Raw genomic sequence first — 22104 nt, 5'->3', positions numbered from 1 at the left:
TATAATCCGTTTACTTTTTCCTGTTTGAGGGTTTCCCAGAGTGCTGCTGTTGATTTCTCAACAACAACATTCCTGTGTTTGCTATTGTTGTAGCTGGGGATGTATAAGTGGTCTGTTTCTAAGGTTACTTGAAGACGAAGGCTTATACAATAATTGATGTATCTACAGAGTGTTGGCACCTCTTCTCACACTGTAACACACTGAAAGAAAACAGCGGTCATTATTGAAGCTTAACAATGTTTGTTTATTTATTATATGAGATTTTAATTTTACACAGAAAGTACCTTTTTTATTTAATGCCCCAAATTGCCAAGTGAGTCCCTGACTAATCCATGCCGACAGAATGCAAATGAACATAATCTGCTTGTTTGTAAAATTAATTCTGTGCAATTAAATAGTTTGGCGATTATAGTGTTTTGTAGGAAGATGTGAGATTTCCTCGCTTTTAAGGTGTGGTTATTTATTATTATTCACCATCATGCCAGCATGCATACCAGCATGATGCGTGTGTGTGTGTGTGTGTGTGTGTGTGTGTGTGTGTGTGTGTGTGTGTGTGTGTGTGTGTGTGTGTGTGTGTGTGTGTGTTGTGTGTGTGTGCATAGGATGAATCAGGAGTGTCTTCTGAAGAAGGGTTGCCTGGGAGACCAGCCTGGACCCCTCCAAACGTGTCTGCCACCCCCCCCCCTCCTCCGTTTTAAAGGTGCATTAGTAATGAATCCAAAACTATTTCAGGAAAGGCACTTTTTTAGTAGGCGGGTGTTTTCTTAATGCCACAGATCTGTTTCATCCCTGCCACCGTCAACATCAAAAGCAAAGAGGGGAAAAAAACACTCTCCGACTTTCGCGTGTGTTTGTGTGTGTGTGAGTGTTTGATAAAATTAATAGAGGGAGGGGGGAGGTAGAGGGAGAAAGAGATTCATGCGCACTGAGAGACACTATGAGGAACAATTGTCTTCAAGTCTATAAGTCCATTTGTTCGCCTTGTTTACCTTTTCGTTGAACTGTCTGCAGACAACTTCCTGAAAACCTTGACACGAAGTGATGCTACTCTCTTCTTCTTCTTCTTTTCTTCTTCCTAGCCAGCTGAATGACGTGTCGCAAGGAATGGGGGCTGAAAACTCGGCGCACACAGTGAATTCCTCGCTGTGACTCATTCATTTTGTATAAATGCGAGCGGTTGCGGAGACTGAGAATGAGCCGGGGCTTTAATTAGCAGGATTTTTCTTGGTCTTCTCCTCATCTGAGCACATAGGCTACTACTCGTTTTCTTTCCTTCTGTTTTTTTTTTTGGAGACTGTGGAGATGATACGCACCCCTGGGAAACAGACACCACAGCCCACCGAGCCAGCCCTTGCGCTCCCGTGGAGTTGGTGTGAGAGAGAAGAATGTCACCCACTTCTGCCGGTCCTAACATCTAAGTATTAATTCTGAGAGATAATTCCTAATAATTCCCGATATATTATTTGGTAGAATTTCAGCTTTAGGTTGTGAAGATTCTCAGCAGCGGCTTTACTGCATTTCAAGCTTTTGGATTCAGCATAAATTGTAAAGAGAAAATAAAAAAAAGGCCAGTTCATCAGCGGCGGGTGGTCATCTTCTATTACTGGTATTTTCTGACTAATGGATGAAGCGTCTCTTTCCGAGGGAACTGTATTACCGTCAGGAGCTTCACTATTCAACAAGCTGCACCGCTCACTCCTGGCAGCAAAGCGATGGGCGCAGTTTGTCTGAGCCATCTACTGCGTCTTGGTTCTTCAGCCCAGCTTGTTGAATCTCCTCCTTGCTGACAACAATGGGTTCGTTTTAACAAACTTCTTCGCCTCTCTGGTTCTATCTTCGGCGCATTGCAGACTCCATCTTTACTTAAAAGTTGATCATGGCTGGTCCTGGTTTGTGCGTGAAGCTGAGCACTATATGGAGAGCGTTTTTGCTCATGAGGACTGTGGTAGATTTCGCGCTGCCTCAGGAGACGTATGCGCCCCATTCAATTCGGACTGAGGGGCTCCTGACCCTCGGTGGACTCTTCCCGGTGCACGCCAGAGGGGCCGACGGCACGCCGTGCGGGGACCTCAAAAAGGAGAACGGCATCCAGCGGCTTGAGGCCATGATGTACGCTTTGGACCAAATTAACCAGGACGATCAACTCCTACCCAACATCACCTTAGGCGCCCGGGTGCTGGAGACTTGTTCGAGGGATACCTACGCACTGGAGCAATCTTTAACTTTCGTTCAAGCCCTGATCACGAAGGACACCTCCGACGTGAGATGCACTAACGGGGAGCCACCGGTGTTTGTCAAGCCTGAAAAAGTGGTGGGAGTCATCGGAGCCTCGGCGAGCTCAGTATCGATTATGGTTGCCAACATCCTACGCCTCTTTCAGGCAAGTCTTTGAGCGTGAGCGATAGTTTTATGGCTTTAAAATAGTGTTTTGCTGACAGATACAGATACAGTGCCTGCAAGAATCTGGTAAGAATCCGTTTTTCGTGGAGGAGTGTTGTTCCTCATTGATACCCACTCAGTAACGGGAGGAGTAACAACAGCAAGACTTATCTCACAGGGAAAGATCTGCTGCTTTTCAGAAAATATCAGATAGCCTATAGTTGTGCATTTTATCCATTTTTTATTTGATACATGTTATGAGAAATTTTCATTTAGACCTCTCTCCATATAAAACATATTGAAACCAAATGAAGGCAAAGTGAGTTGGGTGGCTTCCCCTCCGCCACACTGTGTGGATGAGACAGCTGAGCGTGCTGTTGCTTGTCCCCGGTGGTGGTGAAAGAACAGCTCCCGTCTGTTCCAGTCTCACTCCGGAGTGTGGATGAGTGGGCACTGACAGCCTGACACAATCACACCCAAACTCAACAACCCCCTCCTGAGAATAACAGGCCTGCTTCATGTGATTGCACATGATTATATGAGCCTCTTGTGCAGAGAGACCGCAGGCTTTTTTATGAATTGTTTTGAACCTGAAAGCCTTGATTTATGCTGGCGTTGACTTGCTTGTATCTACGGGGGGGGGGGGGGGGCCCTTCTTCGAAATGAGTTTGTTTCAAAGTCTTTGCGTTTTTAATTGAGCTTGATAGCTGCATGTAAATGAAATAAATTTGCACTTCTAATTTCAAAATGAGTTAGCTTAGTTCACGAGAACACATCTCTATCCCTGTTGGTTGAGAGTCGACTGATAGTGTCTGCCCACTGCTGGTGCTGCAGTGGAATGGGGAACACAGCAGGGCACCAATCCAGCAGATGAATTATTTAAAACGCATCTCCATAGCAAAATGTCTAATTACATGAAATACCATGTGAAGACTTTCATACAGTTGTTCTCGTGCGAGGACAGCGGTGCGGATCGTCAGGGCTGCAGTCATGGTGCTAATGATTTGGTGTTGCCGATTGTAACTCACAGTTTTGTCATCTTGTGTTGTGTTTCCGTTCAATTAGACAAACCATGGGGCCTGGCTGTACGTAGCTGTTTAACCACAACTGTAAGACCATCAAAGTACTTAACATGCTTTTAGCCCCCCCTCCCCCTTTTCTTTTTCTTTTCCCACCCACACAAATACACACTTACACATGCAACACTTTACACAGCAGTTATCCTTTCGGATCCATTGGCTGGACATTTAGACTGATGGTCCCGACCGCATCCTTCAGCCTGGCTTCGGCTCCTCTTCACTCTTTGTAGGCTGAGTTAACAAATAAATGTTTTATTATCCAAGTTGGTAAAATGCTCCAGTGATACTTTGAAACATCCAGTTTGCTAATTGTTGTAAGATTTCCTTCTTTTTGTTTTGGTGCATGCGAGCTGTGTAACATGTGTGGAATTGGGAAATTCAGGGGGTTTACGTAGAGAGAGATGATTTATTTATTTTACTCTCCTCTTTTCTCCTCACACAAGGTGTACCAGCATGTCTGTAAGTATAAAGCGATGGGAGTGTAGGTGCAGTCCATGTGCGATGTTGCACTGGTTCTCAAGCTTGAGGAATCTAGATTAAGCAGTTGTCGTGACGCTCCGTCCGACACTCTGCATTTCTTCCCTTTAAGCATGGCCAGAAAGATGGATTCAAGCACCACAGTCAAATCTGCACATACAATACACACCAGTCTGAAGCCGTTTGCCCTTCAGCACACTTATTTTTTTTAAAGCCAGTGGTGATGATAGTGCTGATAATAAACGATGATGAATTAAATGTAAGGCCACATGATACTCTATAATCAATACTTACCAGAAATGAGAGCTCCCAGCCCATTTACCCTCATTAGTTGTGCAGCATTTGGTTAGTGTGTGGCAGCCATTACAAGCTTCAGGGATTGTTTGCAACTGCAATCCATTAAGTATCAAATGATTCCATTCAAAAGCATGAAAAGCTTGATTATAACACCTGTTCAGTTATGATTGAATCCAATCTTCTTTTCAAATCAAAGCAAAAGTGGGCTCTGTAGAAAGTGTTCAATGTCTTGTCCTTGTCAATTTGAATTCCGTTTGATTATAGGATGTGGTCCTCAACTGAGCAGTCTAATGGACTTTGAAGTTAAATCTTTACACATGGAGCTTTTGGACAATGACCTCTCTCTGGTCTTTCCTCCTAGCCTGCTACCCCCTTTGTTCTCAGGGAATATCATCGGGTCGTTGTGTGTCTCGCCCCTGCGATAAGTGAATCATCAGGGTAGCTAAATGGTGATTGTAGATTTTTACTGCCATACGCCAAATATCATGGCTGTCTATTCGCGACATGAGTAGCTGCTGAACTGTTAATGCTGGGAAATTGACATGAGGGATAGATTTTTCTGAGGACCTAGGAGGGTTGATCAATATTGTTGCCATGGTGAGGCCGATTTGCCGGTAAGATGTTTTTATTTCGCTGCCTTTCATGCTGTGTTGGAAATGAGAAGCAACAATGCCACAGGAGGAAGAAAAAAAATCAATCAGTAAAACTTTTGAATTGTTACCAGGAGCACCTTTTTTGAAAAATCATCCAATCCTCACTGTCTACCTCAAGAGCACCCAGTCACTCTCGGGGAGAACGACACTGTAGTCGAAATGACCCGGCAACTTTGTCCATTTGTAAGGCCTGGCCTCTTGAATGTGTCATGAAATAGATTTTTATCCAGATGACATTTACATCAGGGAGTGCAGCTCGCAATTCTCTGTCCATCTCTTTTCTCAAAGACAGAGGCAAAACTTTGTACTTGAATGCAGGTGAACTCCGTCTTGTCCTCCTGTCTGGGGAAGCGGCCCCTTCAGACTGGCTGTCTAAGTGACGCATTGACGTCCTCTGCTCTCATAGCCCTGACAGGCTTCAGTCGGCTTTTTATCTCTCCTTTTTTCACAGAATCATCCCTGTGATTGATTTGAAGGAGATTGAAGCCTTGCAGTGTGATCTATTCCGCAGACAGTGGTAAAGACAGACGCCAAAGGAATATGAAGGCTGTGTGTGAGTGAGTGAGTGAGTGAGTGAGTGAGTGAGTGAGTGAGTGAGTGTCTGTGTGTTACATAACAAGCCCTCAAAGTGGCACAAAATGGCAGAGGTTAATTATGTTTGCTTTCGAAAACACTGTTGCCATTTGTACATTGATGCATGCAATAGCACACGAGAATTAGTCACATCTCTAGCACTGGTTTCAGCCGCATCATGGGGACACGGTTGGTATGTCAAGTCTGCGCCATAGGATAAGATAGACACACACATCAATATATTTATGCATACAAAGAGCTCCATTCCCATTGCTGAAAGAATGAAAACACAATTGTCTCATGGATATTTCACGATCCACACCAGTGACTTTGGCTCTTGTATTCTCTCTCCATCACTTCCTAATTGGCTTTTATTCATTCACAGTGTGACACAGACCCTTCTCAGGACATTCTAACTTTATAACAAGTATGTGACACATAGCCAAGAAAGTATTTCCATTTTCTCATCTAACTTGACACATCTATCCAAGCTAAGGCATCATATAAGAGCTATTATACTTATTATTTATTTTATATATGTATTGTGTTATTGCGCAGTTAGTTAGATAACTCTTATTTCTGGTAGAGCAAAGAGAAAAGTCAGGTAGGCTTGGCTTTACTTAATAAGAGAAAATTGGCTGAATTGTTAATAAACCGACAAACCTCCACCATCTACAGTATCTCTGTGGAGTTGTGAAATATTCACAATAGAACAAGGGAATTACTGAATATTATAGAGTCATGTGAGTCTACTCTGTCTTACTTTCCATGAGCTTTTGATTTAAGTTTCTTTCTGGCCCAATACTCAAATAGAAACAAACCGAGAGACAAACTGTATCATTTAATCGATTGTTGAGACAAAAGTGCATATAGTTTTTAACCCACATACTTCTGTCTTGTTCCCAATGTTCCTTTGATTCTACATGGACATGACATCAGGTTAGAGTTGTGAGCATGCTTGTATTTATAGATGAGCTGTGATGACACTAGTAGGAATGATTACTGGGTACCTGTGAATATCACATCAACATAACCTCAAGAAGTACAGCACCCGAGGCCCCGGGGGAGACAATCTGTTTGAAACATTGCCACGTCCTTGTAGAATGAAAGAAGACTGTGAAGGGGTTTTTTTTGTCTCGCTGTTTTCATGCAGAATGCATAAACAAACATTGAATACAAAACTTTCCAAAAGAAGGTCTAATCTTTCAAAACAATGATACATTTGATTTATGGTTTAATAACACTCTCCCCCCCCCCACAAATAACACACATTCCTGAAGGACTTTGGTGAGTCATGCTGGTTTTGTAGAAACAATGGATGTTGTTAATCAAAATGATACATCAACAGTTATAAATAACTACCAAAACCTACAGAACTACAGTATTGAATGTGAAATAAAAGTATAAAGTAAATCAACCTTTTTACATATCACTTTTAAAAGTGTTATAGCAAGGATAAACATTATACCGCCTTATAAAAGTAATACGATAGAATATAAATGATGATAGAATAAACCGTAAGTAGAGAGGACTGAGGAACTTTAAATGTATATGTAACACTTTTAATAGTCCCGTGGATATATTAAATACATTATCTATACTCCAATCCTCATCTCTGCTCCTTGAGACTGAGAGCCCTGCTGGTTTTTATTCCAGACATTTAATCAGATGCTGACATGTGGTCTGTTCAGACAAGGTGGCAAGGTGAAATGTACTCGCATGCTGTGTGAAAAGAGCAGGAAATAATATGGGAAGAGTTAGGAAGCATAACATGCAGGTGTTAGCACGGCATTTCACAAGTTGAGTTATTGATTACTTCTTTCACTATCCCTGCACTAATGGACATGAATCTTCTTCTTCTGCTTATGTTATTTAGGCATGCAGTTATAGAAACAAGGATACACACAATCAATACTTACCTAAGGGGGGAGGTCAATCCCGCCTGCTCTTTGAAATTGGCTGCAGGAAGGTGAGTCTTGACATCTCGCAGGAACAAGGCGAGATCAATTAATGACAAGAAGCGAATTTGAGTACGAGCACGGTAGTGACACTGGGATGCAAATCAATGCATTTAATTGAAGGGATCTGGTTGGACTGAATTGCAGCAGTGCTCCGAGTCTGAGCGCCAGGATTAAGTGACAACGTGCTTAGTTTTGATGTTGGAATAGAATGAAATACAGACGGAAAAGAAAACGCCATTATTTTTGTATTTGGGTTGGGATGTTTGCAAAATGCTACTCCATGACTTCTAATTGTTTTCAGAGCACAATTTGTACTCCAGGAAGAGTCAGACCGGCAAAGGTATTAATTAAACTGATAACCACACAGAGAGCCTGCTTTTTTTTCTTCAAACTCTCATCCTTTTCACCATATTGAGTGCTGTTGCTCTCATGTTCAGTGGAGCAGGTATATATATGCGCACACAAACACGACGCAGTGTGAGCAACGTATGCAATATTAATAGAATGAATAAAATATCCCTATGTCAAACAAGTTGTCATTTCGCCTGACATGAGGTCATTAGGTCAGCAGCCTGCCACGAGGACAATAAATGAAACCATACACACCTGATATTAAGGTCTTGGCTATTCCCACAGGCGTGTGTGTGTGTGTGTGGGGGGGGGGGGGGGGATGGTGCACTTTATTATTCCGCAACATAATGGCGTGCTATATGAATAAATGTTTATCAATGAAAACACAGCCGGTACACTTATGTTCCATCCGTCATTTGTTTTCAAACATAGTTTGTTTTTGTGTTATGATGGCACTTAGAGCTGGTAAATATTGTTTCAGTATCTTAAATGAAGTGCCATCCTTCACATGGGTTTGCAGTCTGCTTGACAATTGCAGCAGCTTGACATGGGAGTCAGGCTATTACCCCCATTTTCTGCCACAGCATGGGAGGCGGGAGAAGAAGGCACCTGCTTAAAAGCTTATCTCTGCTCACATTGAGGTCACACCAACGTTCTTTCAAAACGTATTGTCAGTATGACTGTAAAGTGTGACAAGAATAGCACTCTTAGACTTTGTTGGAAGTTTTCTGCAGTTTATCTGGTGAGCAGAAGGAGCCAGAGAAGAGGAAACCCCATTACGTCCGATCCTCTTACGGGGATGAGTGGAGAAGCACGAGGAGGTCTCTGCTGGCTGTTGGTCGGCCTCTCACTCATCCTTCCTAAAAGGAAAAATGTCCCCGTTGCTCCAGCAGTAAACGATGTGGGCTGGAAGGCATTATAGGAGGGCTAATTGTAGTTGTTGTTTTTGTAGTTGTATAAGCGCACTAGTCTGATCTACGCAACCTTCTGGACAGAGCCTGAATTACAAAGTCACAGACATAGCAGACTTCTGTGATATATGGCTAAATAACATAAGTCTGTGTTCATGATAGAAAACCTCATACGAGCATGAAACGTCTGTATAGATCAATAAGAAATGTGCCTTTTAAATATGATCTGTTTTTACTAGGCGCATTCCTCTTATCTCACAGTTCCTCAAATCCTGCTAAATGAGTTAAGTGCATTTGTTAAACGTCTGCCTTCAGTGCTGCCTGTGAGAATGACTGCTGCTTCAAAAGGAGTAATATTGTCGTGGTTCTTCTTAGACCTGGGATCTGTGCTGTATTCTCTGTTTTATTGCTTTCTCTACACTTTCCCCACCCGGCTCTGAAATCACATTGCACCTAAGAAATTATATTGCACTTAAGACTAATCCTGTGGATCTGGTTGTCAGGGAGAATCCCCTTGCAACACATAAAAGATGTTGCATTTTTTATGAAAAGGAGCAACAGAAGGTAACAAAACTAAGAGGAGCTCTGTGACGCTGTACTTAGGCACCGTGATACTTTGAGCTAAATGCTAACGTCACCATGGTAACATGCTATAAATGGCAACTTTATACTCAACATCTTAGTTGAGAATGTTAGCAGCATGCTGAAGTCATGGTCATCGAGAAATGTCTCTTAAAAACTACAAACGTGCGTCAACCTCGTGGTGGCGCTGGATGAAAAAGTCAGGAGGATTCATCCTCTGGGGACAACGAATAGCTGCACTACATGTCATGGCTATTCAATCTGGACCAAAGTGAAAGACTGACAGAACGACACCGCCATTCCTAAAAGCAGTGGTTCCCAACCTGGGTCCTGTTTAGTGGGGCGAAATAGTGGACTTTGTAGGCCACACCTTTGTGACCTCTCAACCTCTTTGGCCAGCGCTCTCAATCACTTCTGTCCGGTCAGATAGTTTGCAGCTCACCTTGATTTTGCTTGCAGTCAGAGCATCACTATTTTTATTTTATGAATAAAACAAAATGTCTAAGAAACGTAAAAGTGCTGAAGACTCATCAGTATCAAAAGTAAAGTAAAGCTATATCTAGAAGCTAGCTTCAGACAGCATGAAGCCAAGCAAAATGAAACGACACCAGAAAAATAAAAACTATTGGTAAAGGTCAGGGATTCTTTGAGAGGAAAAAGCAGTTGGCACTATCAAAACTATCCACTGACATTATAAAATATGAAAATAGATGGATACAAATAGGGGGGGGGGGGGCTTCAAGGAAAAAAGGTTGGGAACAGCTGCCTAAAGCCACACCACCACCATCATGGCTAACAGAACAACAGCTTCATATTCAAGCTCTGCACATGGATACAAACAAATGTCCAATGTCTAAATCACACAAGTCACACAGTTAAGGGTAACAGCCACATGCATGCAACAATGCTAATGCAACACTACACTTAAATCACAATAGGTTTTGTGTATTGTGCTCCCAACGAGGTGCACTGCTAACATTAGCTGTCTTGGCGTCTCTGGAGGCTGGCGGCACGCGGCTCTGTTTAGACTGGATACGTGTGAGGGCTGTAATGTAGAAAGGCATGCCACTGAGGAGCAGAAGTAGACGGGGAGTCACCGCACGCCAGCAGAGCTGCGAGAGAGGGAAGAGAAAACACAATGGTCCTTCTGCTACACTGTGTTTTCTCAGTTACCTCTAGAGGTATCGAGCCATGCATATACAATCGTTTTACATTTGTGTTCCCCGGTTTTCTATTTTTTGTTGATTATTTGAAGTATGTTATTGTTTAATTAATATAGTCAGCACTCCAATCAAAATTCCATTCACAGCCCTTGTTTTAGGTTGAAAACACAAATCTCAGGCGGACATCGGTGGAAGAAGTATATAGTAGATAATTAGAAAAGCATTTTACTGTTATAACTAGTCGAGCTAATTTCAAATACTTTACATTTTGCTTGCTACTTTAATCTATGACAAAAAGAATATAAGATGATTATATGTTTTGTGTGTAAAATCTTTATCAGTCAGCTGGTAATCAAAACCTTAAAGTAAATAGTGACGTCAAAACACAATATTTCCTTCTGAAATGTTGTGAAGTTGAACTTTTAAGTAGCAGAAAATGGAGTAGATCAAAATGGTATACTTTAATACAGTACTAGTAGAAGTAATAGTAGTAAATGTAATTAGTTACTTTCAGTATAAGGGAATTGATCCATATAAAATATGTTAAATTCAAGATATGTGTTTATATATGTGTGTGTGTGTGTGTGTGTTTCAATACGTGTGTGTCCGTGTGTACTTTTGGATCTCAGGGATGTCAGGGTCCAGTGTGCTCACAGTATACATAATAAACTGTCATCGGGATTCATTCCTTGTCCTTCAGTTGTATTATTACAGGAGAGCCTGAGGGAACACTATAACAGTTGCTAACAACACATAGTAATATATAACCATTATATCAGCCAGCACAGTGTGGACCTTTTATAGGGAGACTAAATTATTAGAGTGCAGCGTTGGCCTCGGGTAGTTATGCTAATATACCTGTTGATTTTACATGAAATGAAAAAATGGAACTTTTGCTGTTTCATTAGCTTCAATTTCATTTTGTCAGTATTTCCCTCGAGATGAGGTTCGGCGAGTATGTTTTTCCCCCCAAGTTGGCTGTGCAGTCGTGTGCGAGTTCTGTTTCAACATATACCAGTGTCTTTGCTCCTTTGAGCTTTAAAAGTATACCGCAGCAGCCAGAGCATACATCAGTTGACAGGATAACTGTTTTCAGATGCAAATCCTGTGAGATTTCAAGTTCTCTCTGAACGCCTGCATGTGACAGTCACATTGATTTTGGGGGAAGACCTCAATCACCATTGACGTTTTTGCAAATTAGGGAAGCTCTTTACTTTCAAATAGGGTTGCTTAAACTAAAATTGACTAGCGGACGGGAGCTATTGTTGACAAAATAGTGTTTTTGAACTGCCTTATTCGCGTTGGAGCACTCGCATATGGCCCTCAACGGGGCTAGGAGGATCAATAGCATGTCATTTATCAATGGATTATGCATAGAGCTGTCAAGCGCTCTCTACCTGGAGGTCGAAGGACAATATTTGCCAGTAAATATACTCAGGCATTTGGGAAGCAAAACCATGTGTATGCATCAGCCAGTCGAACATCTTTCTCCTGCACTCCTGCCAGTGGATACGATTCTAAGATGTACATCATATTAAGGAGGGATAAATACGTTTTCTTTTACGATCCTGATTAAATACCGCCGTCATCTTTGGTCTAGTTTTCATATTATGGCTGAAGGTTTTCCTGTATGTGTGTATCTGTATTAGTCACGTTGTTGGGACAAAAATATGTTAACATATTCACATTATGGGGACTTGACCTCACAAGGTTAACCATCTCAGGGCTGTGATTTGGTTTCTAGTTAAGGCGAGAGTAAGGGTTGGGCTAGGCACGTAGTGGTTACAGAGAATTAATGTAAAGCCAGATTTATGCTTGACCCCAAGGGGTTAACAGAAGCGCTGCTATAGAGGCCTCCAGCGTAGGTTTTGATTTATAATTTAGCGTCAGATTTCATCGGTTTATGGCACTGGACAGATGTATTGTACGTGGTCAGACCACATCTTGCTTTGTATTCCCCACAGTAACTGTTGTTCACATTCTTTCATTTACTTTGTGATATAGAGCGACAGTGGGGCTACGCACATACTTACTTCCAGGTTAAAGGCCTATTTCAGCATGACTCATTGCTGAACAGGCGACTAGTCCCTGTGCAGCGTACGTTCCATTATGTTCTGTGATGGAGAGCGGGGGTTTTGTCTTTGCTAGATGTTTGTTAGTGAAGAAGGCTACTGAGTCTTCACTATCAGCAGTCTCCACCAGCATCACAAACGCAAACCCAAGCCCAAACTGACTTATCACAGGTCTTGCCATCCCCACATGTTATTTCCATATAACTAATATATTGCTACATTTTTGAAGAGGCACATGTCAGATACAGCATAGCCTATAGCGAAGCCTCGGCAGCTACATGCAATAACCCCCTTAATGTACAACTATAAATCAAGCTTCAGCCAAGGCAAGTGTATAACAAGCGTGTGTGTGTGTCAACCTGTGTGTGTGTGTGTATACTTACATTTATCATTACGAGCACTCAATTCTCCTGAGATAAAAAAAAAAGAGAAGCTGGCGCCCACAAGGTTAACCATTATATATTTAGTGTTTGGTTACGGCTTCCCTTAGAGTTAGCTTGAGGTCGGGGTTAGGGTTGCGGTTAGGCATGTTGTGGTTAACGTTAGACTAAAGCCTCCAGGGTATGGATGTGTGTTAATACAATATCCTCCTAAGCAATACACTTCTGTTTTGTGTGTGTGTGTGTGTGTGTGTGTGTGTGTGTGTGTGTGTGTGTGTGTGTGTGTGTGTGTTTGAATCAGCTCTAATGAACATAGAATTAATTAATAAATAAACACAAGGCACTTGAATTCACCCACTCTGTTGGTCATACGACAGGTGGCGTTGAGGACTTTAGTTTACCACAAGACTTCGATTCATTTTGTGTACAGTGTCACACTCTGATGACCATTTTAAAATCTGTTTAGGCCATATGCAGTTCACAGAATACCTTCTTGCTTCTGTGTTCATAGGTTTAGCTTCAATCCACACAATCTGTTATACAATTTCTACTTAATATAACTGACATATGAAATACTTCAGGGAAATAAATCGGCACATTTCTATTATTTTGGATGTTCAATGAAGCAACACGTTTAAAAAGCCTGGGTCTCAGATCTTCTAAGGAATTGTTTTTGTCTTATTTCAGCTCATTTGACAGATTGTATTTTGAGCAGACTTGATATCCACATGAGTTGTTTTGGGAAAGACGCATGTTAGTGCTCTTGTTGAAAATAAAGATAAGCCTTCAGTAGCGGTGTGTGACAGTTCCATTGTTTTCGACGGGGCCTATTCCTGTTTCGGCTGGTTAACTCGTCTGAGGGTAATTGTCTGATCTGGCGTCTGTTGTGCATCTCTGACTCTGGCTCTGAAATACATGTCAGTGTGCTGCCTTCTGACACTTTTGTCTCTCTACGAGTAGAAGTTATGTGAAATATGCGTGTCACAAAAACACATTACACATAAATCTTCTCGGCCCATTAGTCGAGACACTTGCTATGATGAATCATGATCTCAGTGAGAATGAGTCTGTTTACAAAGCAAAGCTCTCTGAAAAACTGTCCAGTTCATACGGAGTTGGCAGGTTGTTCAGTATGGTACTGGGAAAAGCTTCTTGTGCTCACTGACTGGACAATTGTCCATTGTTCTGACTGTGTGTTGCTGAGAGGACTACCTGGTCAGTTGACCTCTGTGATGCACTACACCTGCAGCACAAAGCAGAGCGGAGAACTCAGGGGGGGCTAGGTCACGACTGGATCATTTTCATCCGAGTGAGTCGAGGGGAAGATAACAGACACACGGAGACTCTAACAATTTTTACCTAAAGGTTATACAACTATACAACAGCTACCTGTCTTTATACTCCACTGCTTGCTTAGCAGTATAATGTTGAGTAGTAGTTGTGTAATTAAATATGTCAAAGGTTACATGACAGTGTGCCTTATTTTACATTATTATTGTTGGTTAATGCAGTTAAAGAGCAGATTCAAGATTCTTCCAATATATTTTTATATTGTACAGAAAACAGATGTCTGTAATTGTAAAGAAGACTTTCTTTAAAGTGTCTAAAGCACAGCAGCCTGTTCTGCTAGATGGTAAGTTGTGATATAAAGTGCACATGATTTGTAGTAAACGGGCTAAAACTTGCAAAACCACTGGCGTGCTCCTTTTTAAAGACAAGACAAGACACGTTTCTACAGTGCTATGGGCTCTGTGAGGCTGAACTCAATGCTAGTGTCAACATGCTCACAATGCTAACATTGTGCTGGTTAGAGAGTTCACCATCTTAGTTTAGCACTTTCACATGTTAACATTTACTAATTAGCACTATACACAAAGAAAGGCTGATGCCAATGTCATTATTTTGTCTTACATTAATTAATTGGACACATTACGGTACATGTTTTGACCTAATGATGGCGCTAGATGAAAAGACGGGATTGCAAAGTTATTACGATTCATCCTGAGGGCGACATAAATATCTCCACCCAATTTCATGGCAAGCCTTCCAACAGCCGATAAGAAATTTCACCCTGAATCACAAATGTCAACCTCATAGTGTCGCTGTAGCAAAAGTCAGGAGATCACCATTAGTATTCGTTCTCGGCTAATGTAGAAGAAAGTCGATTTCAAGATATTTCTCAGGACAATCTGTACAAAACTTCCTGAGAATTCATAATAATTGTACCAAAGTGGTAGTGTACAGGCGAAATGAGCATCCCTAAAGCCTTAAAAAAAACAATCTCACATTAAAGCTCTGCACACATAGCCCAACAACCAAAATTGCCAATCCTAGAACCATGTCACTAAAAAGTGGAAAAACAACCATTTGCAAAACTAAGCAGAACCACATATTTGCTTCTACATTTAGTGAAATGTTCACTTTCAATGTTCTTGCCTCGAGCATCCAAGTCATTAAAAATGCAGCAGTCAGAATTTCAGAACCATTAAGGGACCTCCATACATTCTTAATTTTAGCATCTGGACATTGGATACAAGATTTAAAGTCTCTCTTCTGTTGACATCCAGATCACATTGGCAACATATAGCTGTGGTCTGACTGTCAGCAGACCTTTTATTTCCTCGTGAGTCACATTCACATGAGATCCGCAGGCTGTTCTGTCTGTCCCCTGTCTTGACAGTAGAGGAAAGGTGACTGTGCTTTTGCCACTAGGAACCAGAGACTGCAGGCAGAGGAGGGACTTTAGTGCCCTGAACTGAGCCTCCCAGATTGTGTGTGTGTATACTTCCACCAACAACATCTACCAATTAAGAACTTCTGATTATAAATAGTTAATGTTAGGGCCAGTTAGAGTCTGCCTATCCCAGCGAAGGAGGTGAGATTTGTATGAAGCCTTGGAGGAAGGTCTGCCTCTGCAGCTAAACAGCATATTCCTATAGCTGACTGTGAAATGCCCTACCCTGAAGAGATGCTTTTTTTTTCTTTTAAACCACACTCAAGGTTGCCTTATAAATCGCTTTTATTATCAGCTGTATACTCTGGTGTACTCAGATTGTGCCTACTAGTAGTTTTATCCCGCTATATTCTGAATGTTTTATCCGTGTTTTTGTATTTGTTTGTTCATTTATTCCTTTATTTGTTTATACATTTCTTTTTAACTACTTTTCTAGTGTTTCTGGATTTGTACTGCCTTTTTATAGATTTTAATGTTCTTTGTTGCGATGCCAGTTCAGTAAAGCCCTGCTCGATGACTGGGAGTATCTTGCTGTGAATGGCAGTTTAAGCAGCTAATTCTGCCCTTTTCCTTGAACATATAGTCTCAGCTCTGCGTAAATTAAACTACAGCTGCATAAGTTCATCAACCGCCTGTGAAAATCATTGCAGTTGCCAAAATGCGTAGTAGCGGCACAGCAGGCATTACATTAGTTTGAGCCATTTAGTGTTTGAAGCTTTTGCAGGAAAGTGTATTCATCTTTGCATCTTGTGACATTTGCAACTTCTCTCTGCAGATCCATACAGGCTGACAGTGGATTTGGCATGTGTTAGGAATACAGGTTTTGCTGATAAAACACTGTAATCTCAACCCCTGGAGAGGTTCAAGGCTACACTGCTAGCAATGACAGGCATGCAAATAACTGCCTATTAAAGTGTGCTGTTTTTAACTGGTAACAAATACCCCAAGTGCATGGCATGGCATGGCAAGGGGTTCAGACACTAACCCTAACTATATATAGGATAGGATATCTGTGATATTTTCCACTGCTGTGATCAGTTCGTAATTATATGTCCCTGCTAAAGAATTCTTTGTGAGGAGCAGACAGAGAGGAAAGATAAGATCGAGGAGGCATACGCGCATCGCCTGCGCTATTAGAGGAGAAATGGGCCTCGTGATGATGCTCTGTCGAGTCTGAAAAGAGAGCTATACAGGGAGAGATGGGGGAGAGTACAGAGGGAGTCATTGCAATGCAGGTCAGAGTGTTGCAGGTGCACGGCTGACAATGAAAGTGTCTGACCCTGCATGCTCCAGGTGTAGGTGGGGGGGAAAAAAACATGCACCTATGCTCGGTCTTTGGAGAATAATGTGTCAGAGTTCCACAGATTAGGACTGGACAAAGCAGTGAGGCAGAGCAGAGATGAAAAGATGTTGCACACACCAACAATTACCAAAACCCAAACGGACGTTTCTCATGAAAGAATATTCTTTTCTTCCCAACCTGAGGCATAATGGCGTGCATATTTCAGTATTGGTTTATGGACATTTAATATTTCTCTGAGAGAGAAAAAAATAAAGTCGTGAAGGCTGTAAAAGAACACGGTAGAGAAAACAAAGCTGCGTCCAATGCACTTTGCAGTCGGAAAGAATCAATACAGCCATCTGCAACGTGAGACCCTGTGGATATAAAGGAATACGTTTGATAATACTTAGTCATAAACCTGCGGGCTGTGTCTTATTCCTACCGTGAGTCGAGGTTTTGTCTCAGCTAGAGATAGCGCACAACCACGATGATCAAGGCTTCTCTGCTGAACTGCATTGTTCTCCGCAGGGCCTCGCTTTTTGTGAAGCCTAAGTCAAAAGATGCTTTACAAAGTGTCTTGATGAGATACAGTATTTGTTCAAAATAAGTCTCACGGGTGACAGCATAAAGGTTTGACTGTCATGTCAGTTTGAAAGGCAGGATCCTTAAATCGTTGTACTAGGCTTCATCTATGACATGTGTTCATAACCGCACCTTTACACTTCACTGCATAGATGTGGCGCTTCTCCTCGGTGTACAGACTCTTCTCCGATGAGGCTTCGAGAGCTAGTTGGTGTTGGGAAATTTATTTGAAACACCAATAGAGTTGAAATAGCAGTCTGTTTACCAGATGGAAAGAAAGAGGTTGGTCAGGTTCCCTTTGTGAGCTATCCACACTTTCCTCCCACGCCTCGGCTCTACTCTACTGTGTGGCTCTCCTGGTCAAATATCGGATTTGTGAGTCATACCTAGCCTCTGTACCTATGGAGAAACATGCTGGTTGTCTTAAAATACACTCTGGCAGGGCAGCCATGCAAGAGCTGCAGGCCCAGCACAGAGCACTGGAGCTGCCCAGGGGACTGGCATGGTGCGAGAGGGAGAGACGAAGGGTGAGGGAATCGACTGGCAAAAAGGAAGTGGGCGGAAAGAAGGAGACGGTGGAAGGTCGTATTGGATAAAGGATTATGAAAGCCTAACTTTCTGTCATGTAGCACAAAGTCTAGTTCAGTGGTGTGGGCAACTCTGAAAATGTGGTGTTTGCGAGTCCTGTAGCAAAAAGCTGCTGCAAACACCACAGGTAAGGTCCTTGTAGAACATTGTGGAGAGATGTAGTAGGAGTGTGATGTGAGGCTTGCCTTGCTGAGAAGCGTGGAGGAGAGGGAATTAAAAAGGAGTGACACATCTACTAATGCTTACTACTAATTTGTCTCATCTAATGTTCAAGTCAGAGATTACTTTCTCTATATTTAACTGAGAACATCACTTTTCCCTTATCTTAAAGCTGCTATAATCAATGTTTTTATATGAACATTGAGCCATGGGGACCAAAAATAAAGCTATGCTCAGAGAGTTAATATTGGACATACAGTACATTGCTCTTTGTCCGCTGTCCAATTAAGGCAGTTTAACCAAATGCTTTAAGTTTCTTAAACATAACCACCAAAAATAATAATCATGATTTAGTTGCGTCAAGCAGAACATCAATGAAATGTACTGACAAACCTTCTACGGATATGTTCACAGATACATTGTTGATGAAATCCATAAAAAAAAACATAATCCAAGAGGAATTACATTTCTGACTAAACGTATTTACTAATTCAAATGAGTCCTACCTCAATGTAATTATTATGAGCAAGAGTTTAGATGAAAATTATGCTGAAAATGGGGGAGAAAAGAGAGACAGCAAGGAACAGGAAAGTTGGGTGGCAGGCGAGCAAATACTGAGGGCAGATTGTCTCTGATTGGGGGGGAAACTGGCAGCCCGAGGACCTCCCTGGGCAGGAAGTGTCTGCTGATCATCTGTGTGGGCTTGTCTGCATGCAGATAGATGACATGGAGGGAGGGAGAGACGCACAGGAAGATGAGACTCACTTGTCTCTGTCTCTCTCTCCAACGGGGCTGAAACACAGAGGGGCGGTGAACAGTGGAGCGAGGCTGAAAGTCACAGGTTGTGTGAGGGCACAATGATGAAACGCAGCCTTCACAAAAGAGAGTTTGAGTGAGAGACACAGATGGGCAGGAAGAGAGGGGGAGACAGTGACAGAGAGAGGGAGGGAAAGCTGTCGGTTTTCCCCGCCCTTCCTCCCTGCCTCCACGGCTGTGTTGGCAGTGCCGTGCTCTGGTGAAGGGAGATTACCAAAGCCCAGCCCGGGGTTACATGTATGGACACAGTCATTACCCCTGCCCTGCTAACAAATGGCACTGCTGTCTGGATGCAAACCAATGACTGCCTGACCCCCACCCCATGTTATAGTTGCTGAGCCTTGATATAGCAGGAAGGATGTAAAACTTAATTACTGCTCAATATCTTTAGTGGCCTGTTTATCGTACTGTATTATTTTGTTTATAGGATATCGACCGCTGCTGTTTTACAACCTCGGGCATTGTAGCTTCAAATAAATCTTCTGACTAGGGATGTTTTTTGTGAGCAAATATTTATTCCATCATGGGAGGGGTGTGCAGTGTTTGAATTGCTTTCAAAATGGCTCCTTGGCTAGTCCATAGGATCATACATTCAGTGTGTGTGGGTGTCATTGTGCTGGTGTCACGAGGACAATCTGTGCATTGGCATCCGGCCACAGACAGCATGGGGTTAGAGTCAGGTCTGTCAGAACCTGCTGTCATTTCCGCTATCACCGTGGAGATTGGTGCAAACAGCCGAGTGGAGCTGACTGATGTCAAGATATACTTAGAAGCTAATCATGCAGCAAATAGAGGCACAGGGATTCCTGCAACAGTAACTGGCTGGCAGCCCTCGCCCCAGTTAAAGCCATTCATGGGAAACATTTCAGCTCTGCCACTCACAGTTCGTTTGCAGCTATGTTTTAGAGGGTTGCTCTCAGATTAATGGATACCAAACCCAGTCTGGACAACGCTCTAGTTCTCTCTTCCTAATTTCTGGCACTGAATGGCATCTACTCAATGCTGCCTTTTGTATGGAAATGTATTTATTTATTTATAACCTTTATTTGACCAGGATAGGTCTCATTGAGATTACAAATCTCTTTTTCAAGAGAGTCCTGGCCAAGATAGGCCACACAACATTAATTCAAACATTTACAGACACAGCGGTCTGCTTCAATGTCTTTCAGAGTCTCTTTAAGTCTGTTCAGAGAGACCAGCTCTCTGAGTTTCAGCTCACTTTGCAGCTGGAAAGCTCTGTGTTTGAAAGATGGCCTTTGTTTTTTTCTAAGTTTTTGTTTAAGACCTCATGGACTGTCGTACCCCTCGGTTTTCTGTGCAGATTTCCCTCCTCTCAGATGGCAAGGATAGATGGTTGCCATTACTCCAACTGAGAGTCGTGTTGTGCCATATGCTGCCTATTCTTCTTCAAATAACATTTCTTTCTGCATCGAGCGTGCGAGAGAAGAGATGGATCAGAGCAGCACGGCTAGCTGCAAGGATTGCTCTCAGCTCGGCAGAAGCATCACCCTTGCATTAGCAGAGCAGGGAGATTAAAGCACAACATTACAGTCTCTCACCTTTCTTTAGAGCTGCCCGTGATGCTTGTGGACTGCTGTATGTGAAAATGCAACGGAAAGGCCATGGCACTCTAATTAACTTCACCTGGCATTCCCACTTACTGTGAACGTGTGTAACCTTTACACAACCTCGCTTAGTCACCTCTCTTCTTAAACACCCAGGTTGAAATTCTCCTTTAATGTCAGTAAGCAGATTACCACCCTCCCCCTACATACCACCTCCCACCCCTGCCTGCTTTTTCCTCAACCCTCTGTACACTTCTGCAACAGATTCTTATTCAGGGCGGCCGCAGCACTTTGTGGTGGTAAATCAATAAAACAGTGTCCCCCATAACAGACCTCTGTGTTTTCCTTCCATCGATCCTGTCAGCCCAGATACATTCAAGAGCAAGCAAGGCGATTACCCTCTGAAATCCTAACTTTGATGTATACAGCAGATGACAGGTGCCAGACATCAGCTTTGGGTAATTGTTATACTGAAAGGGGGCATCGTTAATCATTCTCTCTTGACCTGAACGCGGTCACTCATAATCTGTTTCTCGGTTATTTGTCGAAGCAGAACGTGTGCAGGCACGGCCGTCACCTTTTCACCTTGTTGCCACTGGAACATGTTGTCATGTGTGATGCCATATTATAGATTTAAAGTGTCTTAGTGAAATAAGGAGAATTCAGTGCAACGGTGAGACACACAAATTCAAGATCAAGTATGAAGAGAAAATAATCCCTTCTTCATTTGGAGCTAATTATTTAGAGAAAATATATTCTAAAATGTTGATAAAATATCAATTTTCCTCGCCTTATTATCTTTGCATTATCAAAGATTTTAATCTCATCAAGAGCTTATTTTTTTTAAAACCATTTGGGGAATCAGTCATGCAACTGTAAAGTGGCAAAGCTAAACTTTGTTGCTTGTTATCTACTCAGAAAGACATAATCAAGTTCAGAAGATTTTAATTCAATTCACTTATTTCATAAAGAAGATTAAATGACTAACTTGCATTCCACTTGATTTGTGGCCCATTATCTACCAGAGAGAAAATACAAAGGTGTTAGATTATAATCAGTATTAGTTAGTCAGCATCTCCTTGTCTTCTAATTCTGGCAGGTTTAATACTCAGACCTCCGCATTTTCTCAATAAAGGTTTAGCACTGTTACCTGGAGATCAAAGTGGTAATTAAAAAACCGCAGTGTGAAAACAAAGAGGTTTTAGATTCCTGGAGAATAAGGAGTTGAGAAATGATAACAACAGGGTACAAGCCTTAGAAAAAGTAAAAAGACATTGTCATCTTAAATGGTTCCCTGCAGCAAAAAGCTCCAGAGAGACAAATGTTCAAGCAGCTTTCTGTCCCAGCTGGAGCAAAGATGGGACGTGATTCAACAAACCCATAACACCTTTTGACTGCATACTATTACTACAGCTGCTCTCTTAAAATAAATCCCCTATCAAACGTTTCAAATAGATACTTCACTTTTTGAAAAGAAGAGTCTTTTTAAATGCAAATCAC

At 42.1% G+C, this 22104-nt stretch overlaps 1 protein-coding gene across 1 annotated transcript in view; it reads left to right on the top strand.

Moving 5' to 3' along the window:
• The first annotated feature begins 1292 nt into the window (after positions 1–1292).
• The window catches only part of LOC115011220 (metabotropic glutamate receptor 7-like), a 56840-nt gene continuing 36028 nt past the window's right edge, over positions 1293–22104 (top strand). The window contains 1 exon segment of the mRNA XM_029436276.1: positions 1293–2380. Coding sequence (XP_029292136.1) covers positions 1877–2380 — 504 coding nt within the window. The 5' untranslated portion in view covers positions 1293–1876.

The sequence above is a fragment of the Cottoperca gobio genome, chromosome 7, assembly GCF_900634415.1.
Source record: "Cottoperca gobio chromosome 7, fCotGob3.1, whole genome shotgun sequence".
NCBI classification, from domain to species: domain Eukaryota; kingdom Metazoa; phylum Chordata; class Actinopteri; order Perciformes; family Bovichtidae; genus Cottoperca; species Cottoperca gobio.
The sequence above is the reverse complement of the archived record's forward strand: the minus strand, read 5'-3'. Positions and strand labels throughout refer to the sequence as shown.